This window comes from Somniosus microcephalus, chromosome 27, assembly GCF_052327205.1.
Source record: "Somniosus microcephalus isolate GS21.2 chromosome 27, FLI_Smic_1.0, whole genome shotgun sequence".
Taxonomy (NCBI): domain Eukaryota; kingdom Metazoa; phylum Chordata; class Chondrichthyes; order Squaliformes; family Somniosidae; genus Somniosus; species Somniosus microcephalus.
The window spans coordinates 37,627,718-37,650,332 of record NC_141013.1 but is presented as its reverse complement, the minus strand read 5'-3'; the positions used below and the strand labels follow the sequence as shown (position 1 = coordinate 37,650,332).

The 22,615-nt window shown below is 47.9% G+C and overlaps 1 protein-coding gene across 4 annotated transcripts in view; it reads right to left on the bottom strand.

Annotated features, from left to right (window-relative positions):
* adamtsl3 (ADAMTS-like 3) overlaps nucleotides 1-22,615 on the bottom strand; it is a 782,675-nt gene that overhangs the window by 32,576 nt on the left and 727,484 nt on the right. For 3 of the 4 annotated variants that reach the window (XM_085968860.1, XM_085968861.1, XM_085968859.1), the window contains exons 26-27: nucleotides 18,802-19,014; nucleotides 7,196-7,379 (exon numbers count right to left, since the gene is read on the bottom strand). In XM_085968860.1, the coding sequence (XP_085824986.1) occupies nucleotides 7,196-7,379; nucleotides 18,802-19,014 (397 nt within the window). Of the gene's footprint in view, nucleotides 1-3,582; nucleotides 3,809-7,195; nucleotides 7,380-18,801; nucleotides 19,015-22,615 lie in introns of those variants that run through there. The other variant, XM_085968862.1, reaches the window with a different exon arrangement.

Here is a 22,615-nt window from a genome sequence, read left to right as displayed (position 1 = left end):
AGCGCAGAACAGTGAGAGATCAGAGCGGAGTCCCATCAATTTGTGGTGCTCCACATAATGGCCCCGATTTTCGGCTTGTGTGGGAATGGTCGGGTTTCCCCGAATGTGGGGTTTCTGACACACATAAAAAAGTGTCAGCCAGCTCCACGCAATTTTCCCTCAAGTGGCCAATTAATTCCCAGCATGTGGGAAGCCTTGCTAATTGTCCAATTCGAGTCAGAAATCCCCACAGTATGATGTCATCATTCGTGGTGCTTTCAAGGTCCATAGCAAGCACTGCATCATCTGAAGGCTTCCAAACGAACTATACAGGATGGCAGAGGAGCCTGCAGCAGCTGTGGGCAGTGCCAGACCCCGAGCTGCCTCCAAATTCGACGAGGCTTCACTGCAGGCATTATTGGATGGGGGTTAGGGCCCACAGGGAGGTCCTCTTCCCTAGGTCAGGCAGGAAGAGGCCTCCCACTGAGACCAATGCTGCATGGATGCAGGTGTCAGCAGATGCCAACTCGCTGGGAGTCACCAGAAGAACCTTGGCATTACATCTCTATCTCCTTCCTTTACTCCCCCACAGTACCATCCAGAGCCCCCGTCCTCACTGTGGAGGAGGAAGAGGCTGTGCAGCCAGACTCCTCAGAGGAAGCTCCAACCTCTGAGGGCACAGCGTCAGCAGAAGTAAGCGCACCCAGCACCAGCGCAGACACTCACACCTCAGGGGGACCTTCGGGACATAGAGTAGTGTTGTCACCCGGTGTTTCACAGCTCACAAGTGAGCCTCAGCAGATTCTGGAGACAGGGACAGCAGTGGAGAGTCCTCATCGGAGGGCGCAGGGCTCTGCCAGCTCAGCTCAGCTGAGCTGTGCTGCATGTCGACCCTCTGCCTCTGGGTCCATCCGCAAGAGAAGAGGTGATGGATCGCCATGCACAGATGCAGGAGTCTCTGGCAGGTTTTGTCTCCAGGGTCGCTGCGAGTGTGGAGCGAATGGAGGAGTCCATAGCGACCATGAGCAGAGCCTTTGTGGAGTCATTGGCGTATGAATGCATCACCATGGAAAGGTTGGCAACTTCCATGCAGGAGATAACTTACCAGGGTACGGAAAACATGGTGAGTGCTCATAAGAGAATGACATCTCTTGAGGAGCGTTGGCCATCTGTTGAACAGAGAAACCAGATCTTCATGGAAGTCCTTCTGAGTAGGACTGCCAGTGCAGAAACAGGTCCTACTGGCCCCCTAAAGCGCAGCAAGGTGCTCTCAAGCCACTTCCAAGCGCTGGCCCCTTCTGATCTGTGCAGCTTCAGGTGAGTGAGCAGCAGCCTGGTGCTCCTGGTGCTCATCCTGCTGTTCCTGGTTCTGCTGCTGCTGCCTCTGCTGTTGGAGATCCTCTAATGCCAGGAAGGGAAGGTACCAAAGGCCTCCCATGCTTCTGGCAGATGCCTCTGTTGAGGAGGCGCTGAGTTAGGGTGGTGAGAGGGGCTTCCCAGGAGCTCACACTGGAGAAGTGTGTGAGGTTCCAACTTTCTACAGCTGTTCCTAAACCTTCAAAAAGTTCTCCCAAGCCTTCATCAACAAGGTCCTGCAGCCTGCAAATGCTGCCTCTTTAAATCTGTTCAGCCCTCATTGACCTGCAGCTGCAAGCAAGCAAGCCAACAGTTTTCACGCCAGCTCTCAGCAGCGGGGTTCCCCGCAGGCGTGATTGATGTGGGGAAAGCCCCAAAGTCGCAACGGCCCCGGAAAATCTACCTCAACAAGGAGATGATTGCTCATTACTGCTCCGATGACCAGTCCCGCCAGCGGCGGCTGGGACTGAGGCGGGTCCTGTAGAAACGGCGGTCTGAAAGTCGGACGGGGCGGGGAATCAGGCGGGGGTGCCCGACCCGCTTTTTTGCCAATTTTCGGCCCCCGGCCGCCTGGAAAGCCGCCCAACGGCGGCCAGAAAATCGACCCCAATGTGCGGTGGTCTGACACTCAACCTCTGGACGCATTAGACTGGATTTTCTGATTGGTTACTGCCAATTAACAGGTGTGAAAGCAGGCACAACCAACTGGAAAACTCGGTGGAGATCGGTTTCCGCAGACGTACGCCCAGTTAGCATTCCATCCGATTTTCTGGTCAGGCATTCAACTGGCGGCAGAAGTGACCGTCAGCTTAGACTTAATTATATTCAAAATAGTCTCCGAGGTTGTCATTTGGATGCCCAGGCAGCTTCCCAGTCGTTATGCTAGTATAGCAGTCAGTCATCTACCCACCCACGTAAAAGGGGTATCGAGGATTGCCAGGGACTGTGCAGTTTACAGGCTAACCAGCGCTTCATAAACTTTATAAAGCGCTGGTTAGGCCACAATTGGAGTATTGCGTCCAGTTCTGGTCACCACACTTTAGGAAGGGTGTGAAGGCCCTTGAGAGGGTGCAGAGGAGATTTACCAGAATGGTTCCGGGGAACGGGGATCTTAGCTACAAGGACAGGTTGGAGAAGCTGGATATGTTTTCATTAGGGCAAAGGAAGTTGAGGGGTGATTTGATAGAGGTGTACAAAATTATGACAGTTTTGGATAGGCTAGATGGGGAAAGGCTGTTCCCACTAGTTGATGGTACAAGGACTAGGGGACACTGATTTAAGGTTTTGGGCAAGAGGGAAAAGGGTTGCGAGGAGAAACTTTTTTACGCTGCGAGTGGCGAGGACCTGGAACTCGCTGCCGACGGAAGTGGTGGAAGCGGAGACACTCAATGTTTTCAAGGGAAATAAACTTGCAGGGCTACGGGGATAGAGCGGGGGAATGGGACTGACTGGGTTGCTCTACAGAGAGCCAGCACGGATTCGATGGGCTGAGTGGCCTCCTTCTGTGCCTCTATGACTCTATGAGCGTATTTAAAGAGCCAAATTTTTTTCATTATTTGATCCTGAGATGTGGGCGTTGCTGGCAAGGCTGGCATTTATTACATGTGTGCGCTCACCCACTCGCACATACAAGAGTCTGAGGGGGATTGACAGGGTAGATGCTGAGAGGTTGTTTCATCTGGCTGGAGTGTCTAGAACTAGGGGGCATAGTCTCAGGGTAAGGGGTCGGCCATTTAAGACCGAGATAAGGAGGAATTTCTTCACTCGGAGGGTTGTGAATCTTTGGAATTCTCTGCCCCAGAGGGCTGTGGATGCTGAGTCTTTGAGTATATTCAAGGCTGAGATCGATAGATTTTTGGACTCTCGGGTAATCAGGGAATATGGAAATCAGGCGGGAAAGTAGAGTTGAGGTCGATGATCAGCCATGATCTTATTGAATGGCAGAGCAGGCTCGAGGGGCCTTGTGGCGGAGCAGGCTCGAGGGGCCTTGTGGCGGAGCAGGCTCGAGGGGCCATGTGGCGGAGCAGGCTCGAGGGGCCATGTGGCGGAGCAGGCTCGAGAGGTCGTGTGGCGGAGCAGGCTCGAGGGGCCATGTGGCGGAGCAGGCTCGAGGGGCCTTGTGGCGGAGCAGGCTCGAGGGGCCGAATGGCCGACTCCTGCTCCTATTTCTTATGTTCTTACATAAATGAAGCTGACCCTGAAAAATCTGTTGGTTGGTGCTAATAACGTATCACATGACTACCAGCAGACGGAAGGCATGATTGGAAAATGTGTTATTTAATCTAAGATCAAGCATGCTTTTTTACAAACGCATTCTCGAGATGTGGGCGTCACTGGCAAGGACGACATTTATTGCCCGTCCATAGTCGCCCTTGAGAAGGTGGTGGTGGGCCTTATTCTTAGAACTGCTGCGGTCCGTGAGGTGAAGGTGCTCCCACAGTGCTGTTAGGTAGGGAATTCCGGGATTTTGTGGCTTTCAAAAAAAAACAATGAGCTCGATTAATGGTGTTATAAGGAAATTTAACAATGCTACCTCAATCATGCCAGACTCGTACCCAATTGTCAAGGTGCTGATCCAACTTCTTCCAAAATTCAGAGAGCCTCCACACTTGCACTGAGACATAGCCTGCCTGCGGAAATGCGGTGACGCTCTTTGTTTCAGAGGAACCTGCAGCATCCAGCAGACTGAAATCTACTAACAGATGCAATTCCATCGGCCCAAGGCTGAGGCCCTGACTCGCGCTGTGAAGTATGTAGTCCGGATTTCTATGCATGCTATGAAGCACGTCAGTCTCTCAGGCATTATGTTATCTCTTCATTAAGTCGGAGCTAACACATCAATGTCATTCCGCCACTATCCGTGGCTCTGCCTGTTGGCAGTGTGGAAGAGTCAATTTGTAACATGGTACTCACTCCCGCAGTGAAGTCCACTTAAACACACATCACTTTTGACAGCTAAGAATGTGCACTAAACCTCGCCTTGCATTTAACCCATCGGCGCACTGTGTATTGAAATCTTTAACGCTGTCATCATAAAAAGGAACCTTCCTAACCAAAGCATTCCAAAAGCTGTCGAACATCTAAATGGAGTGGCGTGCAATGCTCCGCTGCCTCAGTGAGTGGATGCTTCAAGTGTAAGTGATAGGAAACGTTTCAATATATGGGTTATAAACAGACATGCAAAACAATGCTATCAATAGGTTCCAAATGAAGAAAGCCCAATCAGTATTCTTATAGTTCTTAAAAAAGAGCCATTAGGATACATAAGGGGGTAATTATCTGACCCTGAACTCTCTGGGTGGGTGATGGTTTTCTGCTAATTAATTTAAAGGTTGGAAAATTGTTCGCAACGCATTCCGGATTTCCGACATGTGCTCCTGCTGGGCGAGGCTTCCCACCGGGAATGCAAAGTCAGAAAATTAGTGCTGGCTGGCAGGGGTTCTGGGGGCAGTCGGGGAGGCTCTTTAGCAGAGGAGCAGAGACTCTGCAAGAGGGGAGAGTCACAGGAGAGAGAGGGAGCGAGTAGGAGATGTTAAGAAGGACTCCTCAGGAGGACAGATTAGCAGGAAGGAGAGCAGAGGGATTCAGAGAGACTCTCGGGAGGGGAGAGTCACAGGAGGGAGAGCAAGGGCAGTCAAAGAGATTCTCAGTACAGGAACAGAGTGGCATTGGCCAGACATACATATTTCTCATTTTATGAGAAAAAAGAGACAGGCAAGATATCATAGAACTGACGAAGGGTCCTCGACCTGAAACGCTAACTCGGTTTCTCCCTCTACAGATGCTGCCTGACCTGCTGAGTGTTTCCAGCATTTTCTGCTTTTATTTCAGATTTCCAGCATCCGCAGTATTTTGCTTTTGTATCTTAGAACTGACTTGTTAATCATGTCTCCAAGATTACACAAATCACTTGTTCAGTATTTAATATTCCAGCTTTTCACTTAAAGTAGAAATGGCCATCAGTGCTGTGATTGTTTGACCGAGCTGGTACCAAATTCGACCTGCTAGTTTAGCTGAATATTAGCCTGTTTAAAATAAGCGGCTCAGCGTCAAAGTATTGGAGTGAGGAATTTGGTGTGAGTGATAAGAGACGGAGGAGGGGTGGTGGGGAGGAGGAGTTGGGGAGGGGGGGACAGTAAACTGGTTATGTGGATCTCCTGTCCATTGCAGAACCTGCCCAATTTTTATTTCCAAATGATTTCTATGGAGATGAAGATCAGGTGGGTTCTATAATGGGTTTAGCCAGTTCACCTCCCAAACAGTGAAGGAGAAAATTCCTCCAGCGTGTCCAAGGTTTTGTATTTGTGGGGCACACATGTGTGCACCAGGGAGCCTCAGGGGCCACATCTATAAAGGTTCAATGCAGGCTTCCATTAGTTTGTAGATATCTGAAGCTGCTGATGCTAACAGACTTTAGTGTTCTGGTTTAGAATTTATCCACCAATATGGCAAAAGGGGGTTAAAGAACAGCCTCTTCCAAACTTCCAGGCCTACAGCGTTCAAACAGGAAAAACCAACACATAAGAAGTTGGCTGGACTTTGAGGGCCAGATTATCAGAACTCGAGGGCTGGATATGTTCACGGGGCTGCGTGTTGGACACTCCTGTCCCAAGGGTTCATATGGCAACAATGCTGACTAATTTCTGCCCCGAACTTGCTATATATTTTTTTTCCTTCCATTTATTTTTATTATATGAATTTAATGTAATATAACAGCTATAGAAGATTTCGAAATCAGCGTGGCAGAGGTTCTTGATAAGTTAAAGGGGCTACAAACTAGCAAATAAAAGGGACCAGATGGAATATTTCTGAGGATTCTAAAGGAAAATGGGAGATAATGCATGGAGCACTAATGATCGTCAAGAAAGAATTATTAGCACTGGCAAGATTCCGCAGAATGGAAGCAAACAAGTACAGTGCAGATGGCAAATCTGACCTAAGCAAGAACAGGCCCATCAGGCTAACATCAGGAACAGATAAATAACAGAAAGGGTAGGCTGGAGGAATCAGTATAGGAAGAGCTGAATAAGCAGACAACATGATTTAGAAGGGGAAGAGCCTCCCTAACAAATCTGCTTGACTTCTTTGAGGAGGTCTCAGATAATGTAGATAGTGGAGCTCCCTGTGATAGGAGCAGAAGGACTTCGGGACAGGAGGAGGCCATTCAGCCCCTCAAGTCTGTTCCGCTAATTCAATTAGATCATGGCTGATCTGCACCTCAATTCAATTTACCTGCCTTAGATCCATATACCTTAATATCCTTAACCAATGTTCCTCTTAAGCTGTGTGGTCGCGCAGCACTCTAGAGGTCCCGCACAGGCTGCTTGCCGGCTTCACAACAGGAAAAAACGCACACGCGCGGAGATTTGAATGGGCCACGCAGCCTCTTAAAGGGGCCACTCACCGAAAAAAAATTAAAGGGAACAGTGCCTTTATCCTAACCTATCAATCTCAGTCTTGAAAATTTCAATAAGTTTCACAACCTCCCTTCTCCCTGCAAGCATAATGTGCCCGTGACTGACTAAATACTAAAAGTTGTCCTCCTTCACAAAGGCACTCTTCTTCCCCCCTCGGCTCTTTTTTCAGAGGTTCTCTCCCCCTCACAGTAGTGCCTTCTACTGGGTGGGTCGGGATAAAATCCACCCCCATCTGTATTTTGCCAAGTTTCATTTTCATGTTGCCTTGATGTGCTTCATCGCCCCTCTTCTGGGGTTATGCATCAGCAACTCGATATATTCTGTCCTACTCCCTGCCATGCACCTAGGAATGGAACTTAACTGGCATACCAAATTGGTTAGAACTAAACTAATGCAAGAATACTTGCATAAAAAGAACGAAAATGGTTGCTTTTCCGTCTTACCTGGCTGGACAATCCCGTGTGTTGCACGGTTCAGTAACTAAGGGGGGTTTGGGAAGCTCATAGCACGCTGATTCATTCACCTCAATACCATTCGTACTCAGGCAGAGCAGCTTTCTACGCTGGACCCCTGCATTGCCACAGGTTGTCGTGCAGGCACCCCAGTCACCAGGCACCCACATGAAACCTGTTTAGGAAACAAAACAAATCATTAACAGTGACTTCTGAGAGGATTTAAATCTCGTCACAGAATCAGTATACAGTAGAGTTCTGATATGGTCATTTTCTCAGATGTTTGGAAGCATAAGACTCTACCTCGAAGTTTCAAAATTGAAAAACACAAGATGAGAAGTAGATATTGTTGAGAATGTGGAAATATAAACACAAGTGTTAAGGTGTTAAATTATACAAACAAGAAAAAAGGTTCAATTTGTGATAACATTTGACTTTTTGTAAAATGTAATAAAATGTAATCAAAACAGTAATAACCAAAATCTATCTTTAATGATTTTTAATAGTTTATGACTCAGAGAATACACTTCCAATTGTGTTCATTTTAATTATAACAGTACAGTACAGTAACATTTGCAAAGCACTGGCTGGTGCAAGGGGTGAGTGTTCTGGCCTTTCACCTCTGGGACCTGGGCGCATACCTTGCCGGGACTGTTGGGGAGGAAGTGTCCTCTCTCGCCTGGGTTTATTAAATAGCCTCAGGTTGTTGCAACTGTCTGTAGGTTGGCCTGAATATTGATATAACTCAGTAATCTCACTCAGATGGCTGGTATGGGAAATGATAATGCTCCATTCCTCAACACTCACATCCCACAGTGTAACTGAACTGGGAGTAACTCACACTGACACTGGGTACTGCTGTGCATGTGTTCCATTCCCCAGTACTCACACCTCATGCTGTAACTTGGAGTCATTCACACTGATATTGGGCTCCCCTGAGACTGGGGAAAAACATATTATTAGCGTGGAGTCGAGGGAGATTGTGGCACATGCGACACCTGACCCAATAATGCCCAAGTACCAAAAACATCCTCAATTGGATCAGTTAAAAAAAGGATATATTATCAGATTAGGCTGCGAATGATGGAGGGGGGCAATGTTGTGAGATTCCACTGTGAGTGCAGGTTGGAGACAATAATATAGCCCTGGCCTGGACCAATCACGAGTGATGCTCACAAAATTGCTCCTAAGATACCATGGGGTAATATAAGAACATAAGAAATACGAGCAGGAGTAGGTCATTTGGCCCCTCGAGCCTGCTCCACCATTCAATAAGATCATGGCTGATCTTCGACCTCAACTCCACTTTCCCGCCCAATCTCCATATCCCTTGATTCCCCTAGAGTCCAAAAATCTATCTATCACAGCCTTGAATATACTCAAAGAGTCAGCATTCACAGCCCTCGGGGCAGAGAATTCCAAAGATTCACAACCCACTGAGTGAAGAAATTCCTCCTCATCTCAGTCTTAAATGGCCTATCCCTTATCCTGAGACTATGCCCCCTAGTTCTAGACTCTCCAGCCAGGGGAAACAACCTCTCAGCATCTACCCTGTCAATCCCCTTCAGAATCTTGTATGTTTCAATGAGATTGTGGTGTATGTAACCTGTTCCACCTTAAGAGAACTTAAGCCTGTTCCACCTTAAGAGCTGTACTACTTTCTCTGGCTGCTGTATACGTAATACCGGTGGTGACCACCGGTATATAAGCACTGTGTAGTAATATTGTATTTAGTATAGTCCTGACCTCCAACCAGTAAAGACCTGTTGAACTTTAATCTTGTAGTCTGTGTTAGTAATTACAACTAGAACACACAGACTTAACAGTGGCGACGAGTCCGATTCTTACCCTGCGGCAGTTTATATCCACGGTGGCTTCGTCCACAGAACGGACGTCGAAGAGAGGCTTCCACCCTCATCACCCTGCTGGAAGACACGTCGCGCGGCAGACATCGAGAAACCAGAGTGCAGAAGACATCCTGAACTCGAAGCCTCCATCAGCGGCTGTCAGCTATCTTCTTTCTACCTCGGTGGTGGGTAAGCCGGGCAGCGACGCGACCATAAAGTCAGCCGCGTTGGCTGTACAGACGGGGAGGGAAGACGGAGGAATAAGGGCGGTGAGATCGATCGCGACCGGAGATAAGGGCCGGGCCGCATTCGGGCCGAAAGGCGCAGCGCAGGGACATCGATCGCGGCTGGTGATAAGGGCCGGGCCGCATTCGGGTTAAAAAGGCGCAGCGTCTGGGGCAACTGAAGGCGCGAGAGCCGCGGTGAAGCGGAGACAGCGTCGGGGGACGGGTGAAGACCACCAAGCGCGGGAAAACCGCCATTTTGTAGGCGGAGGACGAAGACAAGAGCGGGAAGTTGCCATCTTGGATAAAAATAAAAATAAATTAAATTGCAACGATGCCTAAACATGGGAACATTAATACCTTTGATAGCGACATCGAAGATTGGGCCATGTATGTAGAACGCATACAAAATTATTGTAAAGCAAATAAAATCCCAGATGAAGAGAAAGCACTAACATTATTAAACTTAATGGGTGCGAAGACATACGGGCAATTGAAACACCTTTTATCACCAGATGAACCGGCGGATAAGACGTTCGAGGAGATTGTTACTGTCCTGAAAAATCATCTAAACCCCACGCCGCTGATGCTAGCGGAACGATTTAAATTTTACAGCAGAAGGCAGCTGAAGGATGAAAGCAATGCTGAATATTTAATGGAATTGCGTAAGCTAGCAAAGTACTGTCAGTTTGGAACGAGACTGACAGAGGCGCTACGAGATAAATTTGTGTGTGGTTTATTAAAAGAAGATACACAAAAGCGACTGCTCGAGGAGAATGAGCTGATGCTTGAGAAAGCGGTCACTATGGCAGCAGCACACGAAGCCGCAGCGAGAGGCACGGCAGTAATGCAGCTACGGTCACCGGAACTCAGTACAAATAAATTGGGTTTGAGTGCTGTAAAATGTTATCGTTGTGGAAAGACAATGCATGATCAGAACCAGTGTTGGTTTAAAAACCAAGAATGCAGAACGTGTGGCAGGCTTGGCCACATAGCTAAAGTATGCCGGTCAGGAAAGAAGACCAGCAACAAAAAGTCACCGCAAGGAAAATACATAAAGGTACACAAGATGACAAAGAACAGTTCGACCGAACAGAAGTCAGATTCAGACGCTAGCAGTAATGAACTGGGTAGCTTAAGAGTACACAACGTTGGTAAGGATGCAGATCTCCAGACAATTTGGGTCACCCTTCAGATAGCAGGAGTCCAAGTAAAGATGGAATTGGAAACTGGATCGGCATTGACGGTCATGAATAAGAAAGATTACAAAAGGTTATTCCAACATATTCCCCTACGGGATACGGAGATTATATTGAAAACATACACGGGGCAAAGAGTGTACCCCATCGGAAAGATAGAGGTAAAAGTGGTCCACAAGGGCGAAGAAAGCCAAGTAATGGACTTATATGTGCTACCTGAAGGAGGTCCACCACTACTGGGACGGGAGTGGATTAGGAAAATGAATATGGACTGGCACTCCTTGAAGGCACTAACGGTAGATTCCGGGGAAACAGATGTCAAACCTAAACGATTGTCCAAAATATTGGATGATGCTAAAGAGGTGTTCCAGCAGGGACTGGGAACACTGAGAGGAATTACGGCAAACATCAAGATTGATGAACATGCACACCCAAAAATTTTTACAGCCAGACCGGTACCCTATGCAATACGACCTACTGTAGAAGCGGAACTGGAAGCGCTAGAACGTTCAGGTGTACTGTCTAAGGTAGATTGGAGTGAGTGGGCTACGCCCATTGTTCCCGTTATGAAACGTCCTTCGAGCAACAAGCCAGGAGAACCAGGGAAGGTTCGCATCTGTGGAGATTTCAAAATCACCGTTAATCCGGTGCTTCACACGGTGCAGTATCCGCTTCCGCGGATTGAGGATATTTTTGCTTCGTTGTCTGGCGGGAAACACTTCACCAAGATAGACCTGGCGCAGGCGTACTTGCAGATGGAGGTTGAAGAAGTCACGCCAATACCTCACGATCAACACGCATCGAGGTTTGTACCGGTACAATAGGCTGGTTTTTGGAGTGGCATCGGCTCCAGCAATTTGGCAGAGGGCCATGGAGCAGGTATTACAGGGAATTCCAGGCACACAATGTTACCTGGATGATATTCTGACTACAGGTGATGGTGATGAAGAACACCTCGCAAACTTGGAGCTGGTGCTCAACAGACTGAAAGAGTAGAAATGTGAGTTCTTCCAGAAGCGGATCTCGTACTGTGGTCATGTCATTGACCGGGAGGGGCTTCATAAGTCTCCTGACAAGATAGAGGCAGTTGTAAAGGCTCCCGCTCCGGATAATGTCTCTCAGTTGAGGTCGTTTCTAGGATTGATTAACTATTACCATAAATTTCTACCAAATCTATCCACGGTACTGCACCCGCTAAACGCTCTTTTACAGAAGGGGGTACCATGGGAATGGAGCGAAAATTGTAAGAAGGCATTTCGCAAAAGCAAAGAATTGACCACCTCAGAGGAAGTGTTGGCTCACTTCAACCCGACACTGCCTATTCGGTTGGCTTGTGATGCTTCTCCATATGGTATTGGGGCAGTACTCTCACACAAGTTGCCAAATGGCACGGAAAGGCCAGTCACGTTTGCATCCAGATCATTGACCTCCGCTGAGCGCAACTATGCGCAGATCGATAGGGAGGCTCTCAGCCTTGTATGGGGAGTGAAGAAGTTTAATCATTACCTGCAGGGCCAAAAATTCACACTTCTGACAGACCATCAGCCGTTGGTATCCATTTTTAACCCTGAGAAGGGTGTTTCAGTGATGACAGCACAGCGTCTCCAGAGATGGTCCCTTTTCCTAGGGGCACATCAATATCAAATAGAATTCAAAGGTACGAAGCAGCATGGCAATGCTGATGGGCTGTCGCGCCTGCCACTACCTGAAGAAGAAGAAATGACGAAAGTTGACCCTGTTGAGTTATTTCATTCGACCATCATCGAGTGTTTACCAGTCACCAATGCAAGTATTGAAAGAGAAACCAGGAACAACCCGACACTGTCCAGAGTCTACGAGGTGACAGTGAAAGGATGGCCAACACGTGGTGATCCTCTGTTACCGGCATTCTCGGCAAGGCGAGACCAGCTGTCCGTCTGCCATGGTACTTTGATGTACGGGACAAGAGTGATTATTCCTCCCAAGTTAAGGGAAAGAGTTCTAAAAGAACTGCATGAAGGTCATCTGGGGGGAGTTAAGATGAAAAGTCTTGCTAGGGCTTATGTATGGTGGCCGGGTATTGACCAACAGATAGAGGAGTTGACGAAAAGCTGCGCTGGGTGCCAAAAAGTGCAAAATGCACCTCCGATCGCACCACTACACCCATGGGAATGGCCTTCAGCCCCATGGCAACGCGTACATATTGACTTTGCTGGTCCATTCATGGACTCCATGTTCCTAATTGCGGTGGACGCACATTCCAAATGGCCAGAAGTGATCAAGATGAATACCACTACTTCAGAAAAGACAATTGCGGTGTTAAGAACAATATTCGCAAGGAACGGATTGCCAGAACAGATCTGTTCGGACAACGGACCACAGTTCGTGTCGGAAGAATTCCAAAAATTCTTAAAGAAGAATGGGGTGAAACATTATACCTCTGCCCCATATCATCCGGCGGCAAACGGGTTGGCCGAGAGATTTGTCCAAAGATTCAAAAAGGCAATAAAGGCCATGAACGATGATCAGATTCCGCTACAGCACAAGGCGGACAATTTCCTAATGGCATATCGAAACGCCGCTCATGCAGTGACTAACCAAAGTCCTGCCATGATGTTTTATAACAGGAGGTTGCGGTCCAGGTTGGACTTGTTTAAACCAAATGTGCGGAGGGAAGTGGAAAACAAACAGTTCCGGCATATTAATAACAAGACCACTCGAAGTTTCGACGTAGGACAACCAGTGTTGGCAAGGGGCTATGGAAACGAAAAATGGCAGTCCGGAACAATTCGGGCCAGACAAGGACCTCTGATGTACACAGTAGATATTGGTAACAATGTGATAAGGCGTCATGCGGATCAACTGGTAGAATCGAGAGCAAGGGTCGAACCCATGGTTGCGACAGAGACAACTGTGGAAGACGTTAATGAACCTGAAGCATCTACCTCGGCAGGGAATGTACCTGATGATGATAACACCCAATGCATGGGAGACCAACTAGAGGAGTCACCTCAGCAACAGGAATCAGAGACCACTGAAAGGCGTTATCCAAACCGAATCAGAAGGCCTCCTGAGAGACTGAACCTTTGAACTGTTTATACCTGAAGTTATATATGTTATCTTAAATGGGGATATGACTGTTAAGCTAAAAAGGGAGGATTGTGGTGTATGTAACCTGTTCCACCTTAAGAGAACTTAAGCCTGTTCCACCTTAAGAGATGTACTACTTTCTCTGGCTGCTGTATACGTAATACCGGTGGTGACCACCAGTATATAAGCACTGTGTAGTAATATTATATTTAGTATAGTCCTGACCTCCAACCAGTAAAGACCTGTTGAACTTTAATCTTGTAGTCTGTGTTAGTAATTACAACTAGAACACACAGACTTAACAGAGATCACCTCTCATTCTTCTAAACTCCAGAGAGTATCGGCCCATTCTACACAATCTCTCTTCATCAGACAGCCCTCTCATCCCAGGAGTCAATCTAGTGAATCTTTGTTGCACCGCCTCCAAAGCCAGTACATCCTTCCTTACATAAGGAGACCAAAACTGTGCCCAGTACTCCAGGTGTGGTCTCACCAAGGCCCTGTACAATTGTAGCAAGTCTTCCTTACTCTTATACTCCAACCCCCTTGCAATAAATGCCAACATGACATTTGCCTTCCTTATTGCTTGCTGTACCTGCATGCTAGCTTTCTGTGTTTCTTGCACGAGGAGATCCAAATCTCTCTGAACACCAACATTTGAAAGTTTCTCACCAATTAAACAATATTGTTTTTTTTATTCTTCCTACCAAAGTGAATAACCTCACATTTCCCTACATGATACTCCATCTGTTACCTTACTGCCCACTCACTTAGTCTATCTATATCCCTTTGCTGACTCTTTGGCCATGATTTTATGCTTCGAGGCGGCTTGGGAGCGGGTCAGCTGCCTTCCGGGTTCCAGTCCCGCCCCCAACTACACCCGGCCCACAGATGTGATTTTACGTCAATTGGCCTTGTTAAGCGGGCTTGCCGGCCAATTAAGAGAAAGCCGGTGTCAGATGACGTCATCTGATGACTCGTCATCTGACAGTTTTCTTAAAGGGACCATGCACAATTTTTTTTGACAGTTGATTTTACAGTGTGTGACAGCATTGAGGTAATGCAAACACTGACAATCACTGTACAAAGGTGAGCTCTGGCACCCAGGCTCCCCAGCGACTCCCTCCTTAGGCTAGAACAGATGGCAGCTGCAGATGAGGTTACAGAAGCGATCTGTCACTGGTGAGAGAGGTTTCCCCAATGATGTGGGACTACACATACAATTCAAAACCTGTTACCTACAGAAAAGTCAAAATGCATTAAAAATGAATTTCCCAACATTTTCTTACCTCTGAAACTCACCAGTGCACCATTGGATCCTTCACACCACTTCTGCAGCTGTCATCATTGTAGAAACATTACAGCAGACTCACAACACGCCACACTTACCTGGCGTGGTGTCTGGACGTCGGGAAGCCCGCAGTAGAAGTGTCAAAATTGGAAAAAGCCTGTTAACTGCCTGTTAATAAGCAGATAACAAGCAGTTAAGTGACTATAATCCTCTTCCCGCTGCTATGTGTTGGGTCCATGTGCAAATCGTGGACCCGACACTTGGGAAGATTGATTGGAGGCGGGTTGACAACGGGTTTCCGAGCCGCTGTCAATTTTTGCGGTTTTGCCGGATGTCCCGGCTTCAAACCCGCCCCCTGAGCACCGACAAAATTCCAGCTTTTGTGTCCTCCTCACAGCTTACTGTCCCACCTAGGTAGATTTTCCGCCTTCACCGCCTGGTCATTAAGAATCTTCTGGGCGGAGCGCAGGAAGGAAAGGGGAGGATCGTACACATCTTACTGAATCCATTTATTTCAATAAAAGGAGACTCAGATGGGCTCTGTTACTGGCTTGCAATCCTCCCGGCCAGATCTTACGGCTGCGCTCCACCAACGATCAATATTCAGGCAGTCAAGACAAAATTTCGGCCCATGTATCACATGGTAACCTAAAGAGCGGAGCTAAAATCAGACTTAAAGTGGCATTTTGCAGCCGTTTCTCTCTGTGCGGTTTAGGAATCTCATGGGCCACATATAAAGTTGAATCTATATTCCCATTTATTGTGCAAGCCTCAAGCTGTGGATACGAACAGATCTTATTGTTTCTGATTGAGGATTTATGCATTGCTGATGCAGTAGCACTAAGAACAGCTCTTTTCCATTTCAAACAGAGTAAATCAACAAATAAGAAACATGAGCACAAATAGGACCGAGTTGCTGGGGCTTTATGGGCCAGAATGACTTGGGGCCACCTCTGGCTCGTGAGTTGTCACTTGGTCACCTTGTTTTAAAGAATATACAATTCGCCAGCTTTTCTAGACCTCTCTCGTCTGGCAATTAGGTGTGATGTTGATTTATTGCTGCTCAAAATCCCTGTTTGCACCAAAATTTCACAAGAGCACGGTAAAATGTACCCACTTACAGCTGTGGAAACTATGTGTGCGGTTACCGGAATAACTGAATACCATTGAAGTATTTGACAGATCATAAAATGCATAAGCAGAAAAAGAGCTGCAAAACTCCAGTCACAAAAATAATTACTTTAACAGGAGTCAGCATCCCCATCTCCTGACCTGTTGTTCTCCCCTCCACCCCTCTTCATTTCACTCGGTCCTATTAAGGGCTTCGCTTATCATCCAATTTCTAGTTCTGGCCTTATCAACCTTGGCCGATTTTTCCCCCATTCGGTTAAAAGTGTTGCATATGGCACTTGCTTGGCTCAGGTCGAAGGGGTGTGGGGCCTCGGCCTGCCCGTGCTCTTCGCTTCGTTCCTGGCTGCCCAACTATCTCTGATCCAGCCCTGTCTTACACTTGATCCTTCCCTTCCAGTAGCGAAGTGGATTTTCAGAGCGACTTGATTTGGCTTCTTAGTTCTCCTTTTGCTTATTTGGTAGATTCTTCTGACTGCTCATATGTGCTTAGTATTTCCTCATTGGTATCTTTCTGGCTGGCCACTTTGTTCGCTTTTCATTTTTACCTTCCCTACTGTCAGTTGGCAGCACTCTCACCTCTAAGCCAGAGGATTGTGGATTCAAGCCGCACTTCAGGACTTGAGCATAAAATCTAGGCTGATACCTTAGTGCAGTGCTGAGGGGGTGCTGCACAGTCAAAATTGCCACCTTTCTGATGAGATGCTGAACTTAGGTCCCATTTGCCTGTTTAGGTGGACATAAAAGATCTCCCTCTTTAAAGATGCGAAGAGCAGGGAGTTCGACGTGTGTCCTGATCAACATTTTAATTCACCGCTCCATTCCCACTTGGACCTCACCGTCCTTGGCCTCTTGCATTGTTCCACGGAAGCTCAACGTAAACTCGAGGAACAGCACCTCATCTTCCGATTAGGCACTTTGCAGCCTTCCGGACTCAATATCGAGTTCAACAATTTCAGATCATAACCTCGGCCCCTATTACAATTTTACTTATATTTTTTTCTACCCCTTTGTTTTGGGTCTTCCTTTCCCCCCACTTTCCTTTTTTTTCCTCTCTCCCACATGGCAGCTGTGTCTTATCCTGCCAGTACACTTCACACCTGATCCTAGCCGTCTTTTGTCTCCACTTGTCCTATTACCATCTCGTCTGGTTTTGAATACCTCTTAATGTCTCTTTTACTTCTTTTGTTCTATCGCAGCCCTGCCTTCGATCTATTTTATTTCCTTTCCAGTTTTGAAAAAGGGTTTCGACCCGAAACGTCAACTCTAATTTCTCTCCATGGATGTTGCCTGGCCTGCTGAGGTTTTCCAACATTTTCTGTTGTTATTTCGGATTTCCAGCATCTGCAGTATTTTGCTATCGTCCTGATCAACATTCTTCCCTCAACCAACATCACCAGAAACAAATTAATTTTTAATTTGCTGTTTGATTAGATTATCAATTATCCCCCCCTTTCTATCTTAAATGTCTTTATATCTTTTCTGTTCTCTTCTGCTAATGTCATGCCCACTGTGTTAGTCTCCCTGGTAAATACTGAGACAAAGTGACTATTTAATATTTCTGCCATTTTGCTGTCATTACCGGCAAATTGTTCTTGTCTATCCTTTAGTGGCCCTATCCCTATCCTGGTTTTTCTTTAGTTATCGATGTATCTGTAGAATACTTTACTATTTCTTTTTATAGTTGATGCTCTTTTATGAATATGCAATTTCAACAAATCAAAAAGTGTGATGTGGGCATGTGTCACAGAAAGTGTGACATGACAGGCAGGAATGGAATGCAATTGTACTGCTGTTATTACATTATAGATAGATACAATTGTGGTATACAAGGGACACAAATTTTATTTATTTATCCAAAATACAATTTACTGCAGATTGTGAGGAGAACGCGATTTATTTATGAATCTCTATGGCCCAAGTGCAGAAGAGGTGGTGAGCTGGGTGGTTCTACTGAAACCCACGTCCTACCTTGCTGGGAATGGGCACGTGGCAATCCCCCAGTTTAAATATTTTAGTGGCCCTAATGAACCATGTGCGTAGGCTCCAACATCCTTTGGGCTAGCCAGTTGCTTTGGACTGTGTTGAGTCCATCGAGTGTGTTGTAGACCTGGGCACCTATACCTGATAGTCACATTAATGGTCCCATAGACAGAACAAGAGAGAAAGTGTGTGAACGGCATACTGAGTGGGAAATGTACAAAAAGGCAGACACACAGGAAAAAGACTGGCATTCGGAAAGTATATCACAGAATCACAGAAACCCCACAGTGCAGATAGAGGCCATTTCGGCCCATCGAGCCTGCACCGACACATATCCCACCCGATCCCCGTAACCCCTACACCAACACATATCCCACCCTATCCCCGTAACCCCACGTATTTAATCCCCCTAACACTAAGGGTCAATTTATCATAGCCAATCAACCTAACCCGCACATCTTTGGACTGTGGGAGGAAACCGGAGCACCCGGAGAAAACCCACGCAAACACGGGGAGAATGTGCAAACTTCACACAGACAGTCACCCGAGGCCGGATTCGAACCCGGGTCCCTGGCGCTGTGAGGCAACAGTGCTAACCACTATGCCACCAAGCGTAGATTGTGAGTGGTAGAAGCAAGAAAATTAATTTTGTAGCATAATTATATCATATAAAGGATCAGTTGACTAGCACTATATATAACTGTTATATCAGGTTCTAATAACTCCCACTACTCAAACCTTCCTGTCACAATTCATAGAAGTCTCCGCTCTTCCAACATACTCCCCACATAAATGCTACTCTAGACTTAAACTGATGAATGATACAAAGCAATAAGTAAATAAATTCTTAGCATACCTACAAAGCTCACATTCACTGAGGCAGAAACCATTTGAGTATTATTGGCAGCCAGACACTTGTACTGCCCTGCCAACCTCGCAAAGGCTGTGTTCACTTCAAGGACTCGCCCCTTGGCCAACATTTTGTATTCATGTCCTGGGACCGTACGAATGGATTGATTCCTGAAATACCAGTTGATGGTCATTTTGTGTTTAGCAGTCACTGGACAGCCTAGGAAATAAGTTTGATGGAATAGTTTTAGACCAAAACATATGTGGGACATACAATGACAATGTAATGGTAGTCCTCAAAAAGCAAACTACCACATTACACTAAAAATGTATAAAGATTCTTTTAACTATGAAATGTAAATCTACAATAACAATTACATACTGTATTATAGCAATATACTTGTATCATGAAAGTTAAGGCAAGGAAAGGTTAGATTGTAGGAGTAGTTACTATCTAACATGTGTTTGATCCAAAGAAGTCCCCAATAAATGCAATGAAAAATAGAATTTCTCCCCTCTAACTCGGGCCACCAGTGCATCAACCGTGTTTGGCCCCACCATTGACAGCCGCGCCTTTAGCTGCCTAGGTCCTAAGCTCTGGAATTCTGCCTCTCCATCACCCCCTCCTCCTTTAAGACCCTCCTTAAAACTGACCTCTTTGAACAAGCTTTTCACCCCGATCATTGTTAAATTTAATAAAAAAGGTCTCAGTCTGTCTTGTTCAAATTGGATGATCTGCTTGAAGCCAGAGATAGACAAACAGATCTCCAGGTAATGGCGAATATTCAGGGACCGTGTGGCAAGGCCAGCATTTATTGCCCATCCCTAATTGCCCTTGCGAAGGTGGTGGTGAGCCGCCGCCTTCTTGAACCGCTGCAGTCCGTGGGGTGAAGATACTCTCACAGTGCTGTTAGGGAGGGAGTTCCACGATGTTGACCCAGTGACAATGAAGGAACGGAAATATACTTCTGTGGCGGAGCCACTGAATGACTCTGGGCAACTGTATATAATTCCCTTTAACGATGTTCTAACACCAGCCTAAGCCGGTACCATTGTGTTAGACATTACTGTGTTTTGTATATAGTGTTTGTATGTACAGGGCGTGGCCCCTTTAAGAGCGTGGGAAAACGCGGGCAAACGCGATGATGTCACGTCGCAAACCACGTGACTGCCCAGGCAGTCCTCGTGGAATCTCCATCTTGTTAAGACCTGTTTTCGTGGTTCTCCTGTATCGATCTCAACAAACGGTTCGAGCTCGTTTAATCTTACATTAAAGACCTGTTTGTTTGATCTCCTGAGTCGACCTCAGTTATTAGTTCGGAATTTGACGATTCCTACATTGGTGACCCCGTTTTTTGTGAACGTTTTTCGCAAAAAGAACACAACATGGAGGCCAACGCCGTTTCGCTGAAGCTACCGCAGTTCTGGGAGCAGCAAGCGACCTCGTGGTTCATTCAGGTCGAGGCACAATTCGCACTGAGGGACATCGTTGCAGATCAGACCAAATATCTCTATGTGGTCTCCGCATTCGACGGCTCTACCGCCTCGCGGATCATCAGCCTCCTCGAGAACCCTCCAACGGAGCGCAAGTATGAAACCCTCAAGGCGCGGTTGCTGCAAGTTTTCGGGCTCACTAAATTGGAGTGCGCCCGTCGATTGCTCGCTATGCCTGGGCTCGGGGACTCCAAGCCTTCGGAGTTGATGAGCCAAATGCTTACACTCCTGGGCTCAGAACCGGAATGCTTCCTTTTCCGTGAACTATTCCTCAGCCAGCTACCTGAGCAGGTGCAAGCTGCCCTGGCCAGATCCGAGGTGGAAGACTGCGCGGCACAGGCAGACAAAATTTTCGCGGTAACACAGCAGCACTGCACCGCCATGAGGCGCCCATCCCCCACAAACACCGCCCCAGCTCGTCAGCCTGCTGGGCTGTGTTTCTACCACACGCAGTTCGGCGCGAAGGCGAGACGTTGCCGCCCTCCCTGCAGCTTTCCCTAAAAAGAAAAACAACCGCGACTACTGAGGAACGGGTCTAACGGGCGCCCCGCGGCTGCCATGGCAATCGGCAACGCGGGCAAGTTGCTTTTCATCACCGATACGCTCTCCGGTCGTCGTTTTCTGTGCGACACCGGAGCGCAGTGCAGCATTTTACCTGTGTCCGCCCTCGATGTGCAGGCAGGGAATCACGGCCTCGCCCTTGAAGCGGCCAATGGCGGAGCAATTCGGACCTTCGGCAGGCGGCAAGTGGAGGTGTGCTTCGGGGGGCAACGTTTTCACTGGGAGTTTGTTATGGCCAAGGTTTCTCAACCCATTCTCGGCGCGGATTTCCTGTGCGCCAACAGCCTCCTGGTCGACGCGAAGAACCGCCGGTTGATCAAGGCGGCAACTTTCAATTCTATCCCTTGTTACCACAGTAACACTACGTCGCGCACCGTCGCCTATGCTTTCCCGACCCGACGAGTTCGCTCGTCTGCTCGCCGAATTTCCCGACCTGAGAAGACCCACGTTCCCCTCCACAGTCACGAAACATGGTGTTGAGCACCACATCACCACCAATGGCCCCCCCCCCGGTCTACGTGCGAGCCCGACGCCTGGAACCTGGCAAGCTGGCGGTCGCAAAAGCGGAGTTTGCGACCATGGAACGGTTAGGGATTATTCACCGGTCGAATAGTCCCTGGTCTTCACCCCTCCATATTGTCCCGAAGCCTGGCGGCGGATGGCGACCATCGACGTCTAAACGACGCCACCACTCCTGGTACCCGATCCCCCACATCCAGGATTTCTCTGCCCATTTGGCAGGGAGCACCGTCTTCTCGAAAGTCGACCTCGTACGGGGCTACCACCAGGTCCCAGTGCACCCACAGGACGTCCAGAATACCGCAGTCATCACCCCATTCGGCCTCTTCGAATTTTTGCGAATGCCGTTTGGGTTAAAGAACGCCGCCCAGGCTTTCCAACGCCTGATGGACTCCGTGCTGCGGGACCTCAAGTTCCTCTTCGTCTACCTGGACGATATTCTCATTGCCAGTCCTACTAAAGAGGAACATATCTGTCACTTACGCACCCTTTTTCGCCGCCTCAGCCAACACGGCCTGATTATCAACCCGGCCAAGTTTCAGTTTGGCCTGCACCAAATTGATTTCCTGGGGCATCGCATCACCGCAGAGGGAGCGGTTCCTTTACAAGCGAAGGTAGAGGCGGTGATATCCTTTCCACGCCCGCAAAACATTAAGGCCCTGCAGGAATTCCTAGGCATGGTAAACTTTTACCACCGTTTCGTGCCTAAGGCAGCACTACTCATGCAGCCCCTGTACAAGGCCCTCAAGGGCAAGACTGGCAAGAACCCGGTAGACTGGACGGATCACATGGCCCGAGCGTTCGCCGACACCAAAAGCGCCTTAGCCAACGCAACCATGCTGGCGCATCCGCTGCCAGGAGCCACCATTGCCCTCACCACCGACGCGTCAGACTACGCAATCGGCGCCGTGCAAGAGCAGTGGGTGAACGGGACGTGGCAGCCGTTGACATTCTTCAGCCGTCAACTACGGCGGAACGAGAGAGCATATAGCATGTTCGACCGGGAGTTGCTCGCCCTTTTTCTGGCCATCCGCCATTTTCGCTTCCTCCTGGACGGACGTCCTTTCACCGCCTTTGTGGACCATAAGCCACTAACTTTTGCCATGGCCAAGACCGCCGAACCGTGGTCATCCCGACAGCAACATCAACTGACCTACATATCCGAATTCACCACAGATATACAGCACGTGGCCGGTAAGGGTAACCTGGTGGCAGACTGCCGCTCCCGCGCGACCGTCAATACGGTT